This window comes from Anguilla anguilla, chromosome 19, assembly GCF_013347855.1.
Source record: "Anguilla anguilla isolate fAngAng1 chromosome 19, fAngAng1.pri, whole genome shotgun sequence".
NCBI classification, from domain to species: Eukaryota; Metazoa; Chordata; class Actinopteri; order Anguilliformes; family Anguillidae; genus Anguilla; species Anguilla anguilla.
The window spans coordinates 7,634,528-7,653,691 of NC_049219.1; the positions used below are offsets into that span (position 1 = coordinate 7,634,528).

The 19,164-nt window shown below is 45.8% G+C and overlaps 1 protein-coding gene and 2 long non-coding RNA genes across 3 annotated transcripts in view; 1 reads left to right on the forward strand and 2 right to left on the reverse strand.

Moving 5' to 3' along the window:
* Positions 1–19,164, reverse strand: part of LOC118219326 — a 285,113-nt gene that overhangs the window by 14,066 nt on the left and 251,883 nt on the right. The gene's annotated exons all lie outside the window — the stretch shown is intronic.
* LOC118219364 lies at positions 315–2,611 on the reverse strand. Its single transcript, XR_004763750.1, has 2 exons — positions 2,425–2,611; positions 315–606 (listed from the first exon to the last, which is right to left on the reverse strand). It is a non-coding gene; the product is annotated as an uncharacterized LOC118219364 (long non-coding RNA).
* Positions 1,290–13,734, forward strand: gnai1 (guanine nucleotide binding protein (G protein), alpha inhibiting activity polypeptide 1). The gene is made up of 9 exons (XM_035402376.1): positions 1,290–1,785; positions 7,359–7,401; positions 7,482–7,623; positions 8,005–8,162; positions 9,376–9,504; positions 10,301–10,430; positions 11,143–11,296; positions 11,650–11,857; positions 12,408–13,734. The coding sequence occupies exons 1-8, from the start codon at positions 1,668–1,670 to the stop codon at positions 11,838–11,840; spliced, it is 1,065 nt and encodes a 354-aa protein (XP_035258267.1). The 5' UTR covers positions 1,290–1,667; the 3' UTR covers positions 11,841–11,857; positions 12,408–13,734.

Here is a 19,164-nt window from a genome sequence, read left to right on the forward strand (position 1 = left end):
TGTTGGGTGGAAGAAAATGTGTCTTGTTTATCATGTTCAGCATACTGGGCCAATCTACTTTTACTGTAAACACTAAAATCCACTGAATCATTGCCTTAGAGACATAGAATAAGAACCTCACAATACATTACACTCATTTGGATGCACTCCATTCCGGTCAATTTACAATGGATTAAAACATAAGTGCATCCACCAGATGACCAACAGTGCCGGACGTGGATAACATTTCCAGACAAGCGAGTGTTTATGTAACATCATTAACATTGAAGCGCTAGTGCAAATCAACTACGATAAAAAAACACCAAAACGCAACATTGAAATACTCAAGAACTGCAGTCATGACAAGTCCAAATAAGAGAAACATAAAAACGTAGATGTAGCCTAAAACATAAAAACACAATAGCCTCGATTTTTACTAAAGTTGAGAGCCCAAGCGTGTGGGGATGGGAGGGGAACAGAGATGCAGTCTGAAGAGGTGGATCTTCAGTCTGCGTCGGAAGATAGTCGAAGATTCTGTTGACTGCACCGCTTTTAAAAGTTGATTCCACCTCTGCGCGAGACCTGACTGGGAAGAAGTGGCCGTGCAGGGATGGGATAGCCAATTTCCTGGAGGATGCAAGACAGAGGTTTCACCGGGATGCAGGATTTTAAGTTTGATTCCAAGTATCGTGGCGCTGTTTCGTTCGCTGCCATAACACATAGGTGTTAATCATCTAAAAGATGATTAGATGTTGCTAACATGCCCAGAGCAGCTTATACATACTACATTTCTTACATACAATGCATTTTTACAGCTGGATAGATTACTGAAGAAATTCTGGTTAAGGATCTTGAACAAGGGTACAACAAATGAGTCCAACCCAAAACCTTCGAGTTACAAGCAGTTCCCTATGATGAGCCTATTGTACCACTCTGCCCAACAATATGTAACCTAATATTCATTCACATTAAACATTTAAAATCTAATTTACAAGCGTATTGCCATGATCCAAGATAGATAGGTACGTCGAGGTCTTTGCAAGGAATAGACCTACATCATTCTTTAAAAGGTATAATTGTCAAAATTGACAAAAAGGCCTACATATTCAGTGAAAAACAGAAAAACATATTAAAATTACAGATAATTATGTTATTGATTCTAATGAAAGCCCCTGCAGAAAAGTCACGACGTTTTACGTGCGCGAGTGGGCGCATCCCAAAAACGGGTCGCGGCGCTTCTCTCAAAGGAGGAATTGTGAAAATGGGCGCGCGGGCACGTGCGAACGTGCACGGGCCTCGGTGTATGAGAACAGGAAGCAGCGAAATCACTCAGCGATTAAAAGCGGAGACAGAAGCACGCGCAGGAAGCAGGAGCGACCCAGTGGTTTCGTCGTTTCCCCCCTTTGCACGACTGAAAATCAGGGGAAAATACTTTGATTTCTTCAGAGAAATTCAATCGAAAAGTACAGCCCCTGGACCACAGATTTTTTATACAACGAAAGTCTCTTGGTTCTTTTACGTCCGGTGATTCGAGCTAGTTAACAGTCTTCAGCTCCCAGCGAGAGAAAGGGCGTGTGGATTTTGGGCAGTAGCTTAGCTTCCGTGCTCTCTTTTTTTAAATCTTGCATGTTGAGGTCGTGCACATTTACTGTTTATATTTTAACGACGTTCGGAGGATTCGTGCGACGATGGGGTGCACCTTGAGCACGGAAGACAAGGCGGCCGTGGAACGCAGTAAAATGATCGACAGGAACCTGCGGGACGACGGGGAGAAAGCCGCGAGGGAGGTCAAGTTACTTCTGCTTGGTAAGAAGTGGGGAATTCGGCCAACTTTCTGAAGTAATATCTGTTACCTAACGTTACATTGTTGCTGGCTAGAGCCTTTGGCTGATTTGATCCTACACCACAGGACTTCAGGCGAAGTGAATGAAATGTAGCCGTTGGGCCACTATCTCGCAGCTAAACGGAAATGGTTAACTAGTGCTATATACTACATCAGAGTAATACGAGCTTTTCTGAACCATCGATCACGATCGATAACAGCTAATGTATCTTGTTTTGATTAAAAACATAATAAAACAAAACAAAATAAAAACAGAAGCGTCTCTTTGAATAAGCTAACAGAACAAAAGGAACCAGCATTGCTACGATCGCTAGCGCCTAGCCTTCAGAAAGTAACCAGACCCATTACAGAAACATCACCTACTCGAGCACCGTGGACCGTTTTAAATAAATGTATCCCTAGCTAAATGAGGGGATGGGCTGCATTACAGCGGTGCCGGTCGCACATCTGATGGTACACGGAATTTTTCGGTTTGAGATGTGGCCAGTGGTGCATTTTTTGAAAGGGCCACAAACGTGTCTCGTGTTTATATTTTCACTGAAAAAGCCTCCCTCCGAACGCGTCCTATTCCACTGGCAGGAGCGTTAGTGGCGCATTGGTACCTGTTGATCGGGGTGTATGTCGAGATGTGTATCTTGATGACGTAAATCTTACAATTAGAGGAAACGAGCGATATTATATTTTAGAGATGTTCCTGGCCGTTATGTTTTGACGTTTTCCGGAGACGTCATCGTTTACTCCCATGTTGGCCAGATCGCTGCAGGATTCGTGTGGATGGCGAAACTTAATTCTTTACATGTGCAAATATTTGCATGAATTATTATTATTTTTTGTAATCGTACACTCGAAGCATTTACCAAGATGGGTTTATTCGTGGAGTATCTCTGACCACTACATTTACATGAACGAGCCGTTTAAACGTAGACTACCTACGCTGTCGAGCTTGGGGTGGTCAGAAATGTAAATGAGAAATGCAGGCTATATTTTCCGTCAACAGAGTAGTTTGTGAGGGTTTAATCTGATATTTTAGCTCATATTGCCAATGCATTTAATTCGCTAGTTTCATCTAATACTGTAGGACACACACAACTGCATGCTGCATAGTGCTATTGCAGGAAATGCTTGTCTGTGGGCAGATAGTTAACAGAGCCAGCCGCTGGCATACGCGTGCAGTCGTTTAGGGCTGTGGTTTCTGACCCCTTTCCTGGAGATCTACCGCGCTGTAGGTTTTCATTTCATTTCAACCCTAATTTGGCACACCCGATTCTACTAATAAGCAGCTCAACAAAGATCTCCAATTGTTGAATGAGGTGTGCTTTGTTGGGGTTGGAATGAAAACCTACCCGACGGTAGATGTCCAGGAGCAGGGTTGGAAACCACTGGTTTAGGGTCACGACCGTGCCTGGCACACACATTTCACAAGTTTTAAGTGGTGGGTGTGCTTTGTTTGAGCACTTTGGGGCCACAACAGCATTCTTGTTTACAGGCACCAAAACCCCAGAGCTGGTTCTGCATGTTAATGTAGACGCATTCACAGGTTCTGGTCGGCGACTGCGTGTTGTATTGTTCGACTGTCCTCTTTTGGAGCCGCAAATCCTTATTGTAGCTATTCATTCCGCGGACGCTTTTTTTCCTAGAGCGACTATTTATCGCGATGTGTGTACGTGCATTGACGCATTTGTATTGGGGATACGGCGAAATTACCGTATCTACAGTAAGATCCGGAGGAATAAGCTTTCCTAACGACGGCCTGCACGTGCTGGAGAGCATACTGCACTGTTTACGCACGCGTGGGTGTTGCAGCTAATCAGAAACTCAAGAATATTTACTCAAGACTGGGTCTCTCACTCTGAAAAAATATACATTTTTGCTAGGAAATGGTAATTTTAAATGGTGAATTAGTAATCAAATTGTACATTATTGTACCTACAGGGTACATTTTGTAAATTGTTCCGTAAAGAACAAAAATGTACCTCTACTGTACCTGTATTTCTGAGACTGTTGCCAACCCTGGTCCCAGAGAACCCCTATCTACAGTGGCTTTCATATTTGCAAATCCTGAAGTAAAATGGCTGTTGATTGGACACTTTTATTGTATAACCGGGATGTTCTTATGTCAGAAATGCATCTTTGTGTTACAACCGATGACTGCTCCATATTCATTTAAGGACTTTATGAAGTAGTCTGTTCAGCTGTCACTCAGCTTGTTTGTTTTGTTATGTTGCGGTGCTTTTGAAATGATTTTTTTTTTTTTTAAATCGATTAACCAATGGAGCTATGGCTGAAGTCCTAAAAGCTGAACGTGTGGACATCTGGCAGTTGAAGTTAAACCATTTGTGGAAAGTTGAAATGCTTGAATAAGTGGCAAATGGCAACGAGCCAAACCCATTTGTAGAACTTGATTAGTCATTGGTTGGAGCAGAAACCAGCTGACACGGCGGTTCTCCTGGACCAAGATTGGGGAACACAGATCCGTCGGGCTTTCTGTAAAACTCTAGTTTGACCTGATGGGTTATCAACATTTTATTTATTTATTTTTTTTTCCCTAGAACTCCAAACCAGTGACACATTATAAAAGTAGCTACGTTTCACACCTAATGGTGAAATTAATTGGGGCCATTTAGGCCCAGGTGACGACCCTGGGGTCTCTCACGAAACTAATTTTTGCAGCGTTTGCAACTCCCCTTTTTCGCCCCCCTTTTCCTAGAACAAAGAAAGTGACATTCCTGTGTCTCGCACATAGTTCGGAACAAGCTGGGTCATGCACCCCGTCTTGTTTGGTAGAGCCAAGCGCGTTCCTTATCCGGTCCCCTTTTGTCTGTGCGCCGTTGTATTTAATCTCCTGATTCGGTCATTTTAATTGGTCGCCATGCACCTCAGCAACTTGGTTCTAAAACTCGGATTGGAGCACGGTGAACGTATTTAAATTTTTTTTTTAAATTGTCGTTCCTCTTATTTTTGCGATGTTCTCCGCGTTACTCCCCCCCCCCCCCCCCGATGTTTGCGAAGCGGCCCGAGACGTGAGCGGTTGCCAGGCAACTCTGACATCCTGCTCAGATTGCCCACCGGGAGGAAGCGGCAGGCCAAGAAAATGGACGCCGCTCCGCGGGGGAGGCCGGCAGCGTTAATAATTGAGCGGCGGCAGGTTCGTTGCCGGGCGTCGGAGCGCGGCCAGCGTGCATAATGCTCCGCGTGTCACGCCGTACGCCGCTGCCCTCTCTGTAGCTGTGGGCCAATTAACCGCTCTGGAACTCTGCATGCGGCGCACAATGCAGGCTTCGGTTTGCAAAGCTAGGGCTGCTTCTGCGTTGCGACCAGCTTGCAGTTTTGAACTTCACATTGCTGTCCACTCTGACTGCTGCTCCACTCTGCTGCTCTGATCACTGCTCCACACTGCTGCTCTGATCACTGCTCCACTCGGCTGCTCTGACCACTGCTCCACTCAGCTGCTGCAGCTGATCTAAATCGTGAACTCGCTTTGTGAAACCGAAAATCCTGGGTTTGTCCCAAAAGTGTTCCTCCAAGTTCACGTCTGCCTGCTCCGCGCAAAAGCCATGATGTCATTGGACGCGCTGTGAAAAGGGCGGCTTCAAATGAGGTCAAAGTTCAAACGAGTTCAAAAACAACTTGCCGTTATTTTGAGCTGTGCGCGACGCCAGGCTTAGCAGTGCTTAGCATTGCTACCGGGTTGGGCATCAACGCCCCGCCATAGGAATTTAATGGTTTGACGCCGTGTCGAGTGTTTTGATGCTCATTATATTAAAGCGGCTTTAGCCTTGCTCTTTTCAGTCCTTATACTTGAAACTTGAAAAAAAAAATTTATTGGCGAAACCCCGCTTCAGTGATTTCGGAGAGCTCAAAGCAGCTGACCAGCAGGGGGCGATGGCGAGCAGCGAGAGGGGACGCGCTAAGCAGCGGCACGTCCGCGCCTCGGCGGGGGGGGGGGCCGTTAACAGCCTGCGTTCGCCGCCGCGGGGACCAGAGAAACGCACAGGTGGCGCTTAATTAAAATTGGGCGTTCTCCAGGGGCACCTATCCAGGCGCGCGTTGCCCCTAATGACGTACTCAAGCTGGGCCCCGGGGGCCTGCCGCACTTGATGGCTTCTGTCTCCATCTCCTCAGATTGTTGCGCGGGTTTACCGTTATGTTGCTTTAGCTTTTAAAAGTTTAAAGTTTAAATGTGTTTGAAGAGAAAGCAGGCCTGGCTAATTGCCGCAGGCTTTCTTTGAACGCGCTTTCGAGCGAGCGAGCAGTTAAACTCGCCTTCAGAAATTAGGACCCCAGCGATTTTTTGCCTGCGAGTCGCTAATTTATCCGGTCGAAAACATAACCTCCTTCTGAAAGAATAATTCACAATGTGTCTGTATTAAACTATTGTCTCTTAATTCACTCTTAACAGATATACCTTCCTCTACTCTGTGGTAGCTTTCCTGTTGTATTAACTCCATTGATTCTAATTCACAAGCCAGAGGGCTGAACTTTCTGGATTTCCCCTCATTAATCAGGAAACGCAGATTTATTTCAGACCTTAAGTGTCTCTGCGGCTGATAGTATTTGGCTTCGTTGCTGTATTTTCTCTCCTCTTTATAGAGACTGTCAGAGCATGCCAGAGCCCTTGGCGCGCGTGCCCTCATGAGACATTTTGGCTCCGAATATCGGTATTTCCGAATTAATAAGGAAAAATTAGGATATGCTGTCGCTCGTTGTTTGTTTGGAGGCTGCTCGGGGCCTCTCTGTGTTGTTGGATGCAATATAATAAGGATGCATGAGGAAACGTTTAAGTCAGTAATACTGATCTGAGACCAGCTAAGAGCGTGGCCTTGAAACACAGCCTTGGTCAGTACTGATCTGAGAGCAGGGCCCTGTATCACAAAGCAGGTTTACAGCATTTAGCTGGATAACTGTGCTGAGCAAAACCCAGAACCCTCCCAAATCTGGAACATGGACTGGAGTAAAAAGAGCTGTACGGGGTTTCACTCGGCGCAGTTATCCAGCTAACTCGGTAATCCTGTGTTGTGAAACTGGCCACAGTTTCATGAAACACCCCCGTAGGCCGGCTTCTGTGGTTTAGTCCACTTGAGATGAGAAGTGCTTACTGCAGATGAGACTACATCACTACAAAACCACAACAATTGTAAACAATACAACCATTTTCATAACATGTAAGGTTGGTCCACTGGTCCACTCATGAAGAGAACTTTCCCATGTGGTGTACTCTGGTGATTTTTTGGTTAATAAAGTTATATTCAGGCATATTGAAAAAGGGTTGCAGTTTAGCGGTTAGTATAAGCGGTTTGAGAGCTTGGGGTTGTGTGGTTTGATTCCCTGCTGGGGTAGTGCCACTCTGCGCTTGAGAACCACTTCAGCAAAATATCCAGCTGGGTAAATGGACCGTAGTGAGTAAATCTGAGTGAAAAGCAAAAAATCTCATCTGTGTTAGCCGCTCTGGATGAGGTTATTTGCTGACTGACGTTTTCTGGTTCTTTTTGTAGACTCTTCGTACACTCACTCACCCCTTTCCTCTCCTCTCCCTCAGGTGCTGGAGAGTCGGGGAAAAGCACGATCGTGAAACAGATGAAGTGAGTGTCCTGCCTACTGTGTGTGCGTGCGTGTGTGTGCTTGTGTGTGTGTGTGTGTTTAACGGCGTTTTCTCTCTCAGGATTATCCATGAAGCCGGGTACTCGGAGGAGGAGTGCAAGCAGTACAAGGCGGTGGTCTACAGCAACACCATCCAGTCCATCATCGCCATCATCCGCGCCATGGGCCGCCTCAAGATCGACTTCAGCGACCCCGCGCGGGCGGTGAGTGCGCCGGCGACCGCAAAGGGCTTAACATAGCGCTTCGTGATGAAGGTGATGATGAAGGTACGGCTGACGGCAAATTGCCTTCAGGAGGGAGGTGCGGCCTGTTGTGTTGGTTATGGTCACGGTTATGATGGTTGCGGCTGCTCCTCGGAACAACACCAGGCATCCGTTTGTGTCGTCTTGGTGACGACGATGATGATGGTGGTGGAGGTGGTGGTAACGACAGTTTTTCTGGTTGACACGAGCAGCTCTTTCCGTTGTCATGGGGATGGCGATGATGGCTCTTCCTGTGGTTGAAGAGACGGCTGTTTTTGTTGCTGCGGTAAGGATTGCGAGGATGAGGATGATGATGATGATGTCGTTGGCGGTCTCCCTCAGGACGACGCGAGGCAGCTGTTCGTCCTGGCGGGGTCGGCGGAGGAGGGCTTCATGACGGCGGAGTTGGCGGGTGTCATCAAGCGGCTGTGGAAGGACGGGGGCGTGCAGGCCTGCTTCGCGCGCTCGCGCGAGTACCAGCTCAACGACTCGGCCGCATAGTGAGTGACCATCTGTACAACCCGCTGGTCTCACAAACACTGATCATCTGTACAACCCGCTGGTCTCACAAACACTGATCATCTGTACAACCCGCTGGTCTCACAAACACTGATCATCTGTACAACCCGCTGGTCTCACAAACACTGATCATCTGTACAACCCGCTGGTCTCACAAACACTGATCATCTATACAACCTGCTAGTCTCACAAATGCTGATCATCTGTACAACCTGCTTGTCTCACAAACGCTGATCATCTGTACAACCTGTTAGTCTCACAAATGCTGATTATCTGTACAACCTGCTTGTCTCACAAGTGCTGATCATCTGTACAACCCGCTGGTCTCACAAACGCTGATCATCGGTACAACCTGCTGGTCTCAAACGCTAATCATCTGTACAACCTGCTAGTCTCACAAACTCTGATCGTCTGTACAACCTGCTAGTCTCACAAACACTAATAATTTGTACAACCTGCTAGTTTCACTGCAGGTAAACTCATGGAGTGGCTGACTGAAAGCTAACTGCAGGTTAACATAGCTGAGTGTGTGTGCATGTGTGCGTGCGCGTGCGCGCGTGTCCCCCCTTCCTCTGGATGTATGTAGTTCGGCCTCCAGCTGGAGCTCCAGCACACACTGACATCATTTAGCCATTCCGTGCACCAGAAAACAGACAGACGGGGCCCCTCTTGCAACCAACTTCCCTCTCGGCCCGCTGTTCTCACATCCTGTGCATTTCACTGTGACATTGCACAACCGTTCCGCAGGAAGTGTCGACACTGAAAATTACTAATGGATTGACCAAAATGAACGCCGTGAGGAAGTGGTGTTCTGCAGGATAGATCAGAATGTATCTAGCGTCAGGTTCCTACAGGTCCGAATCATGTACACGGATGCATTATTATTTTTTTTTTTAGGTACTTATTTTGTAGCCTGGTGGTTCAGCGCAGGGATGCTCGAAGCTGTTGGTTTTCATTCTGTCCATCCATTCAGGGGATAATTTAGCCCTGGGACTCCAGACGAGTGGGGATTTCTGGCCAGTTGGTGACATAAATCAATCGATTGGCTGTCAGGTCGAAAAGAAGTACCAGCCGCACCAATGGAGTACCCTCGTTTTCGGGATCGGTCAGAGAGCCAGACAGATGTCTACGTGCGCCCTTCCCTCCGTCCCTCTGACCAGTCAGATTTGCTGACGTGTTCCGTTTTCTCCGCAGCTACCTGAACGACCTGGACAGGATATCCCACGCCACCTACATCCCCACGCAGCAGGACGTCCTGCGGACCCGGGTCAAGACCACCGGCATCGTGGAGACGCACTTCACCTTCAAGGACCTGCACTTCAAGTATGTTTGTTAGCATATGTTAGCATATGTTGGCGTATGTTAGCATGTAAAGTACAGCTACACCCCACAGTCTTAACAGTCTTGAGAGCTGAACCATAAGCTAACTCTATCCCCCTCGAGCACCGGTGGTTTATTTTTAGCTTTCAATTTCTTTTTTTAAAATAAATAAATCTATTTTTAAATTTTGCTCATTTGGCAGACCGCCTTTTCCAAAGCAAAGAGTGTGCTGACATTGTGTTGAGTGAACATCATGATGGGAATGCAAAAATAAGGCCAAAGCTACTGAAAGACCAGTAGAAACTATCAGCATTCCTTCGGTTAAAATTAAATGATAAAGTTTGTTCATTTGGCTAGCGATGCTTATGCTAACGCCGGGCTATGATTATTCCTGAAATACAGATTTTCAGACCCTAAAAATCTCAAAGGCAAAGAGGTCTTAGATCAAAAAGCTCAGAACCTCAAGGGCGTCCTCATAGGCGATGGCTTTTTATGTTCCAACTATGAAGTGAAATGCTGCTGGCCCCAAAATCGGGGTCTGAAAATGGGTAGAGCTCTAGCCTTTCCGGCGCCCTAGGCAAGATTGTTGGTTGAGGGGGTACTAGAGATTGCGAACGCAGACCCATTTGGCAACCCCCCCCCCCCCCCCCCCACCCCCCAGACGCAGATATTTTGTTTCCTACGTCTCCTTTGCCAAAAATCGTCCCTATAATACCCGGAAATCATTGTTTCCCGTCGATTTGGGAACGGTCGTAGCGCGACAGCCGTTAAACCTCTTGGGGCGTCGCCCGTTCTCCAGGATGTTCGACGTGGGCGGCCAGCGGTCGGAGAGGAAGAAGTGGATCCATTGCTTCGAGGGCGTGACCGCCATCATCTTCTGCGTGGCGCTCAGCGACTACGATCTCGTCCTGGCCGAGGACGAGGAGATGGTAAGTCACGCCCCGCCCCCCCCCCCCCCCCCCCCCACACCCCCTCCCTCTTTTCCCCCACGATGCACTCTGAAAAGAGGAAGGTCACAAACACTCAGTGCAGTCCTGAACTACTGCTAATGTCATTATATCTCACTTGTCTTTTTTGGAGAGGTTCCGGGCCTGTAGTTTCTGACTCTGGCCCTGGGGTGCCATCTTCCTGGCTCTTCCATCCAAACCCATTACTCCGTAATGGCATTATCGGGTTTAATGAACACGTGCTGGTGGTGCTCTGCGTTTTACCATTCGGGCTGTGAAAATTCAGGCTCGGCCTCTTAAGTAATCCATCAAACTCGCGAGGTCAAGCTCAGGCGGAACAGAAACCGGAACATTCCGGAATCCAGGGCCACCCACCCCTCCGCGCCCACCGAGCTCACTGAAACCACTGGGCCTCTGATGGTTGATAGGGAAAGAGAACGCTATTCAGACACGTCAAAAATGACAACCGCGGCTCACCATCTTCATACCTCCCACTCGCGACATGAGTGAGTAATATCTCTGCATGTTTTAGCCGACTGCTTGAACCATTTTCACACGTATTAGACGGTCGGGTAATTGGGCGGCTTGGCGAACGCTCGGAAGCACAAGGAGAGAGAGAGAGAAAGAGAGCGAGCGAGCAGGGACTTTAAAATGGGGATTTTAAACCGACCTGCGACCGTTTCTCCCCGTGCAGAACCGGATGCACGAGAGCATGAAGCTCTTCGACAGCATCTGCAACAACAAGTGGTTCACCGACACCTCCATCATCCTCTTCCTCAACAAGAAGGACCTGTTCGAGGAGAAGATCAAGAGAAGCCCGCTGACCATCTGCTACCCGGAGTACACAGGTAAGAACCGCACCCTAACACCCCCCCCTCCCCCCTTCTGAAAAGGGCAAAATGTTGGGGTTAGAAGGTTCCCTCATGGAAATGAACGTATGAAATGTTATCGCAATGTCATCATGCTTTGTATTATATGGTCAAACAGATATAAATACAAATTTGCCCATTGTGAGTGAGTTGAGTTGCTTGAGTTGAGTGAGGTGAGTTAATTGAGTGAGTGAGCTGAGTTACGTGAATGAGTGAGGTGAGTTAATTGCGTGAGTGAGGTGAGTTAATTGCGTGAGTGAAGTGTGTGAGTGACTTGAGCGTGCGCACATGCTCTCCTGTTAAATATGCGATGGTCGTGTTCCCTCGGTCAGGGTCCAACACGTACGAGGAGGCCGCCGCTTACATCCAGTGCCAGTTTGAGGACCTGAACAAGAGGAAAGACACCAAGGAGATCTACACCCACTTCACCTGCGCCACCGACACCAAGAACGTCCAGTTCGTCTTCGACGCCGTCACCGACGTCATCATCAAGAACAACCTGAAGGACTGCGGCCTGTTCTAGAGCCCGCGCTTTTTACGGTAAGACGTCGTCGCACGGTCACCGAATCGCTGACTTTTTTTTTTTTTTTTTGCTAGATCGAGCAACTTCCCCGAATTCCCCCCGTCACCTTTTTTTCCCCTATAAGCCAACAATGTTACAAATTTAGTCGCTCCTCCAAATCCACTCTGGCCTCAGGTTTGTGAATTCGTTATCCGATTCTCGTCCGGTATGTATTTTTGTCGCCGCGAGAAAAATTCTGATGGAGCATAAATTTGAATAATTTATCCATCTATTTCTGATGTCACGTATATTGCCCCGTCCCAAACAGTGATGTCACTGGGGAAGTAATGCCCTCCTTTCCCCCCCTGCAGAAAATGGGCTTTTTAGTAGAGGCTGCAATTCAGATGAAATGAAAACGGGACTCCAAACCTTCAGCTTCATCTTAAATGCTGTGATTGTGACAGACATGCAGAGAAAAACAACGATTTGTCGCCGTTGAAGTGCCCTCGATCGGTTTCGACGACCGTCCCCGACGCCATTTTGTCCGCTCGCCATCAAACTAACCGCGCACTTCTCTGTTTCACACAGGAGCTGAAGAGACCAACTCGACCTGCATTTCTTGGGGGGGGGGGGGGGGGGGATCAACATGCGTAAGGAAAATTGACCAATCACGGACCAGTACTGTACTATACACCGGTTTTATAGGTTTATTTATGTGTTTTTTGTTTTCTCTTTTTATTTTAATTTTTTTTGGACATTAGAAAACTTTGTATAGGATGTTGTATAGTAACTCTTGTAACTGTTGTTGGCTCCCTCCCTCCCTCAAATATTTTTTAAGGAAATTTTAATTTTTGTTTAGGTTTTTTTTTTTTTTGTTTTTTTCCCCCGCTAAGGTGGAAATTTTTCTTGACCTATCCGAGGCGGTAGGAAGAGAGGGGACTTGGCCTGAGTCTAGTTTTTAGGTATTTGTGCCTTTTCGCATGTTCTTTCACAGTACTTGTTAATGCATCGTTTTGCCTGCTTAATCGTCTCAACAAAGCGTGAAAGTGTAAAGTTGAATATTTAATAACCCCCCCTCCCCCTTCTCCAACTGCTCGTGTGTGCCAGCCGACACCAGGAGCCGTTCCAGCATGTAGTTTAACGAAACTTCCACACGGACTGTCCATTTTCGTCAGGATAAAAAAAAAAAAAAAGGTCACATTTTACACCATAGTTGTTATTCACCGTTTGCTGGTCGCCCAACAGGGTTCAGTTTCGGTCGAATCGCTCGACCGTTCTCACCCCCTCTTCCGTGGGAGTCCTCTGGGGGCCTTTGCTTAGCTGCCTGTGGACATGCCTGGAAATTGGCTGCCACGATTACACTATGGTACCGAGCACACACACACAGACAGACGGACACACACGCACGCACGCACGCACGCACACTGAATGAATTGGTCGTGACCGTGCTTTGGCTCTGGCTTCCTTTGAGCAGTTTGCCGTTGGTCACGTGACCTGAAACGAGCCAATGGGGCACGGCTGGAAGTGCTGAAACAGTTTGGGGAAATTTCCGGTCGCCTTGTTTTACGCTACTTATTTTACTTGGGTTTTAACAGGGAAAAGGCGGCTATAGTCTCACGGGGCAGGAAGCTTCTGGAAGCTTCTAAATGGCTGCCTCATTGTATAATCTGGACTTTTAATTCTGCAAAAAAAAAAAAAAAGGTGGTCATCTGGAAGAGGGCGACTGCGCAATTCTTTTTAAAAACACGCTGCAAAATGACGAAGACTCGATGGAGAAACGGAGGAGAGCAAACGAAAGGAAAAGCCAACACCTGTCTGTGATGGAGAGATGTCCTCTCTGTGCCCGTGTTCTATGTGGAAGAGGAACATTTGTACACTCATCTCCCTTATTTTGCTAATAAAAATGTAAACTTGACCCGTGTGCTATTGTTCTTTATTTTTATTGATAATCTTGCCCTTGCTGGTCCCACACCCACCTCCCACCCCCCCCCCCCCCCCCACCCCCCAAAATGGGAAATGTTTATGTCCATGTTAGACACAAAATACATTTTTTATAAATATGGTTAATAGTTGGTCTGACACAGATATAACATACACATGGATAAAGTGCTTGTACAGAGTACAGATTTCAGTCAAGTGCTGTAATTCGTGCACGAACGAATTTAATTCCCGCGCGGCTTGTTCAACTTCACCCAAACAGCACGTGCAGCCGGCTTCCTACGTCGTCGTATGAACAGTTGTCATTTATAGTCTGCCAAACAAGTGTAGGACTAGTTTTTTTTATAGAAACCTTCATTCCTTTGGGACAACGGTGATGGAAGGAGTCCGAAAATACTGCCACGAAACAAGTGACCTAAAGGCGTCATTAGCAGATAAAAAACGGCAAGTAGAAAATGAATTTAATAAGGTGTTCGAAGGGTGAATGAAGGCAAGCGAAATGAGCAGCGCTTGAATCGAAACCATGAGCATTTATCAGTTTTCGGTGGTGGGGAAGCTGCCTGCTGCCTGAATGTTTGCTTTGAAGGGAGGGGGGTGTTTATAGCAACAAATCCTCTCCTTTCCTTTCCTCCTTCCTTCACTTTTATCCTCGTTTTCTTTCTCTCTTCGTATTCTCTGTGTGCCCAGGTTGTTGTGATCAGGAGAGTGTGCGCGAGAGTGACAGAAAGCGCTCGGCACGCGCGCGCAGTACTGCGCACGCATAATTTCTGCTCACCGTAGCAAGCTAGCGGAGTGAGACTCGGTCAAATGTTGCCGTGAGCTGGAACTACACGAGCAGGATCTGACAGGTGGTGTTGGCTACTCTGAGCGCGACCTGACGTCACATGGTCATCGCGCCAGCTGTGCTTACAGGACGCATAGCGTGTGGCTAGGTCGCAAACTGAAATGCTAGGTCCCCCACTGGGTTTCAACGTTGTGCAACATGCTTTTACGTACGTTTGGTCGTACTTCGTCAGCAGGGGGTGGTATGGTATGGTGTGTGTGGAAGCAGCGAGTGACGCATTTAAAAATATATTATACCGTAGATAATAGCTCTGAGAATAGTAACGACGCTCTGCAGTTGGGGTTTCAATACAGGGTCATTTTAGAACATAAAGCTGTTATTACGCATCCCTGCTCTACAGTTGATCCTTACGCTCCCGTTCAGTCTTCCGAGTCGCCCTCCTGTTATCCTCCTTATGATGTCATTGGCACTGGGTTCCATGGCAACAGGGTGATATTTCTCTAGACAGGCAGGCTTGTTGCGCGGTGAGGAGTTTTATAAATAGCCCTTGATATTTCAGAGCTCAGGACAACGACTGGACGCCATGCATGCATTCTTTGCGAAAAGAACGCGCCGTCTTCGAGTCCAAAAAAGAATCGTCAGTCACGGGCTTTTGTTGATTATGCCTATTCAAAGAACATGAGAAAACTTTACTGTGTTTTCGTCAAAAAATAGCAGTGTGTATATATATATATATATATTAAACACAGCATGGATATTTAAAATGATGTGTAATTTAATATATATAAACATGTACAATACGATACGACTGGGGAGAAGACACATTTTTTCTTGATTTGACTTTGTACTCCACAATTTTAGATTTGTAATCAATCAATTTGCATGGTTGAAGCGCACATTTTCAGGGCATTTCACCACATAGAAAGTACAGCAGCTTTTGTAAATAGTCCCCCCATTTCAGGGCATCATAATGTTTGGGACAAATGGTGTCACAGGTGTTTATGATTAGTCAGGTTGTGTTCAATTATTATTATAATTTATATATAATGTGAAACAAAATGTATGAAGATACCCTTTCATAAAAGCTGAGTGTGCACTTACGCCATATGTGAATTGTTTGAGTACAATTCGAAAATTGTGGAGTACAGAGCCAAATATCCTTGTCCCAAACATTATGGCTCGCACAGTGTGTGTTTGCATGTGTGAATTTTATTTGGAGCTGGATAATTGCAGCGAGCAAAACCCAAAACGGCTCTTTTTAATTCAGTCCACGTTCCAGATTTGGTGAAGGTTTCACTCAGTGCAGTTATCCAGCTATCTCAGCGATCCTGCTTTGTGAAACAGGGCCTAGAATAGCTAAAAACACAAAATGGCTGCAACGCCACTACCGAGTAGCTCACATGCGGAGTAGCTACCATACTATGTTTCCAGGCACTAAGGTGTGCACTTAGGCAGTGTTATAATGATATTTAGACTAATTACTTTCTACATCTATGTAGAACCATTTATGTTGCTAAAAAAATGCTATTTTCAATATTTCTGATCACCTCACCTCTTTGCTTGTGGTTTTACTTTTAGTGCTCGAGCGGGTATCCTCAACGAAGGTGTGGGTGGGGTTGAGGATCGGACGTGTGTGTTCACAAACACAGTAGTCTACAGGGCCCACACAATCCTGCATAGCGTACCTTTAACTTACTCCACGCTGTAAAACCGGTGGATACGTCGTAAACTTCCTCTGTCAATTGATCCGCACATTTGTAAGGGCCCAGAGGAATCGGGTGGAGGTCAGTACTCATTTATATTTAATGTGTTAATTGTCCATTTAAGTGCAAAGAAGGGAAGTCAGAATGCTTCCCGTTTATGCCAAATCAATACAGGGCGATCATTACTGGTTCCTGCTGGTCTGAAGTAGGCTATTTTCCCGTCTCACAGACCCTGTGCGAGGTAGTAAAACATGTTCATTGTGCATTCGTACGGCTGTCTCGTTCGATGTAGATAAACCAGCTCTTTAAAACAGAAAGGCAGCATGTTCCAGAGTGGCCTAAGAGGCACAAGTTTGAAGTGGGTATTATCATCTAAGAAGTGATCTTTATGCATGTTAGTTCTTTCAGATAATTCTTTTAGGGAGAGTTTTGGAATATATATTTGAGTGTCAGTCGAAGTGAAGCAGAACCATGTCATAATTGTTTAAATAGTTTGAGAGTTTTGGCAAACCAATGGCACACGCGGCGGTTTTGCTATCAACTCGACAAGCGCTTATGTACATCTCAATGGAGTACCTGATCATGTGCGCCCTCCACTGGCCTTATTCGGTACTGAATGGCACAAATATTACTCCTACCAGTAATGAATTTATTCCCAGTGAATGTAGGGCGAGTGTGATTGTAAATCTTGATTGTAACATTGAACGACATTAATCATTGATTAATCAAATTGGTATAAAACAATACAAAGCATATTGATAATGTTATATAATTCTAAAAGGATTTTTAAATACATATTTCATAACCAAAGTTTTAAAATGAAGTTCGTGGGTACTTGTATTCATGCCAAGGTAAGAACCGCTTGTCCAAAAAAAAACTCCTGTGTGTGATGAATCCACCTCCACGCATGTCCCCCCGCTCGGTCAGTGCAAACACAGCTGTTGCCAGTTCCCGTTAAAATAACCACAAAAAAATAATAAAATAAAAATAGTAATAATTGCACGCTCTGAAACCCTGCCCAATCTTTCCACATGGTGAAACTGGTGGAAAAAATTGTAATCGCTTTTTCAAGAGTAATGCTTTTAATTAATGCATTTTAAAATGTTTTTTTTTTTTTTAAATATTATAAATAAATATAAATGTTAAATGTAAATATTAAATATGAATGTAAATGTTAAATGTAGAAACTGAATGTTTAGAATATATGCTGTACAGTAAGGGAAGAGTGGATGGTAACAGGCGGCCGGATGGTAACGTGGAAAGCCCCAGGGCAGTGTGCTACGGCAGCATGTCTAAAATACCTGAAGAAAGGGGAGCGCAGAACCGTCAGACATCTTTAACCGGGAGGGAGAAAGAGGAAGCGGAAAGTAACCGGCTGTCATCTGGGACCTGTTTTTTTTTTTTACATTTCCTGGCGAAACAAAAGCAGAGAAGGAAGTCTTGGTGTGAAAAACAAAGGATGTTTTGGGGCTTGGCTAGCTGAGAGTGATGGGCGTTTGAATTATTAGCTGCCGTCTCTCTTTCTCTCCCTCTCTCTCTCTCTCGCTCTCTCTCTTGCTGTCTCAAGGGTCTGCTCTCTTCAAAGACCACCTTTTTAATTACCTCCATTTACGTGTCCCTTTAGGTTTAACAGCGGACAGACCTTTTAGGAAGGTACCTCTGAATTTAATATGAGAGACACTTCAGCATAAACCGCACGCATGAATCGGCTCGGCTATAGAATTCCCGTGTTAATTAACGTACAAATAACACACCGTCGGCTGAGCTTGACCGAGCGTGACCGAATGATAGTTTTGAAGGTGAGTGTGGTGTGGGGATGGCTGGTTTAAGCAGCCACACCTGCCCTGGGTCAAGCTAATTAGACCTGGCCAATTGGATAATTGGTTAAGAATTAGATAATTGGCCAGGCTAATTGGGCCCAGGAACAGGAGTGGCTGCACCTGTGCGTAGTGAGGTAATCACTGCGCACAGGTTAAATTTGCCATCCCCACCCACACCAGGAAGCTTCTCTGTCATGGCCGTGTTTAAGGTCTGCTCATTTGGCTGTACCATCTTGCCAAACCCTCGTAAATAAATGTGGACTGCTTGAACATCATCTCCCTGTGTCTCTGTGCTGGAGGGCCCCAAGGAAAGCCACTTCGGTGACCTGTGGCAGGCGTGTTTGCCACAATGAGCTTGCAAGAGCTTACAGTGAATTGCAAATTAGTGCCCCCCAACATCACATTGTTGATAAAACAACAAACAAAAAAAGACTGTATAAAATAAATAATACATGTACTGAGCTGTAGCTATTTTACTTCTCAAACGTGTTAAATTTTCTACTTTAGTAACGATTCAATGGATTTGACCGTACTATCGCTTTGCGCAAGTTATGACTTTCCCCAAAAACAGTGTCACAGATATTCACACATATATGGGGGTTGTTTGAATATTGCTTCATACATCTTTCAAGATACTTCAGATGATTTAGTCTGACTCCCCTCTCCACCTCAAGCCGCACATTGTTGATTGGAGTGTGGAGACGGAGGTGTTTGGCCTTCTCAGCAGTTTTGTGGTCGGTTTACCATTTCATAGTTGATTTTGAGCTATGTTTGGAAAGGTCCGTTTGCAGCCAAGTTTTAGGCTCCTGGAAAAAGGGACCATGTTTTTGGCCAAAAACTGTCTTGGTACACAGTAAAACATTTCAGTGTTAAATCAACTCTTACAGAGTACAATTGGTCCCAAATGGACTCGTACTCTGTGTACTCTTAGAGGCGAATAAACACTGGAAATGTTTACTGTGCACTTGCTATCGTTAATGATTTCATTGAGCTTTACAAGAACTCTTTGACCAGTAGATGTAAAACAACCCCAAAAGACATCATATTTGCACAATAGATGCATTGCCTTTACACAGTATTCTCTCGTTCTGAAAAATTCC

Coding starts and splice junctions, on each gene's coding strand:
- gnai1 (XM_035402376.1), top strand. CDS start 1,668: ATGGGGTGCACCTTGAGCACGGAAGACAAGGCGGCCGTGGAACGCAGT. Junction 7,624..8,004: donor TCAGCGACCCCGCGCGGGCG/GTGAGTGCGCCG, acceptor GGTCTCCCTCAG/GACGACGCGAGGCAGCTGTT. Junction 10,431..11,142: donor TGGCCGAGGACGAGGAGATG/GTAAGTCACGCC, acceptor CTCCCCGTGCAG/AACCGGATGCACGAGAGCAT.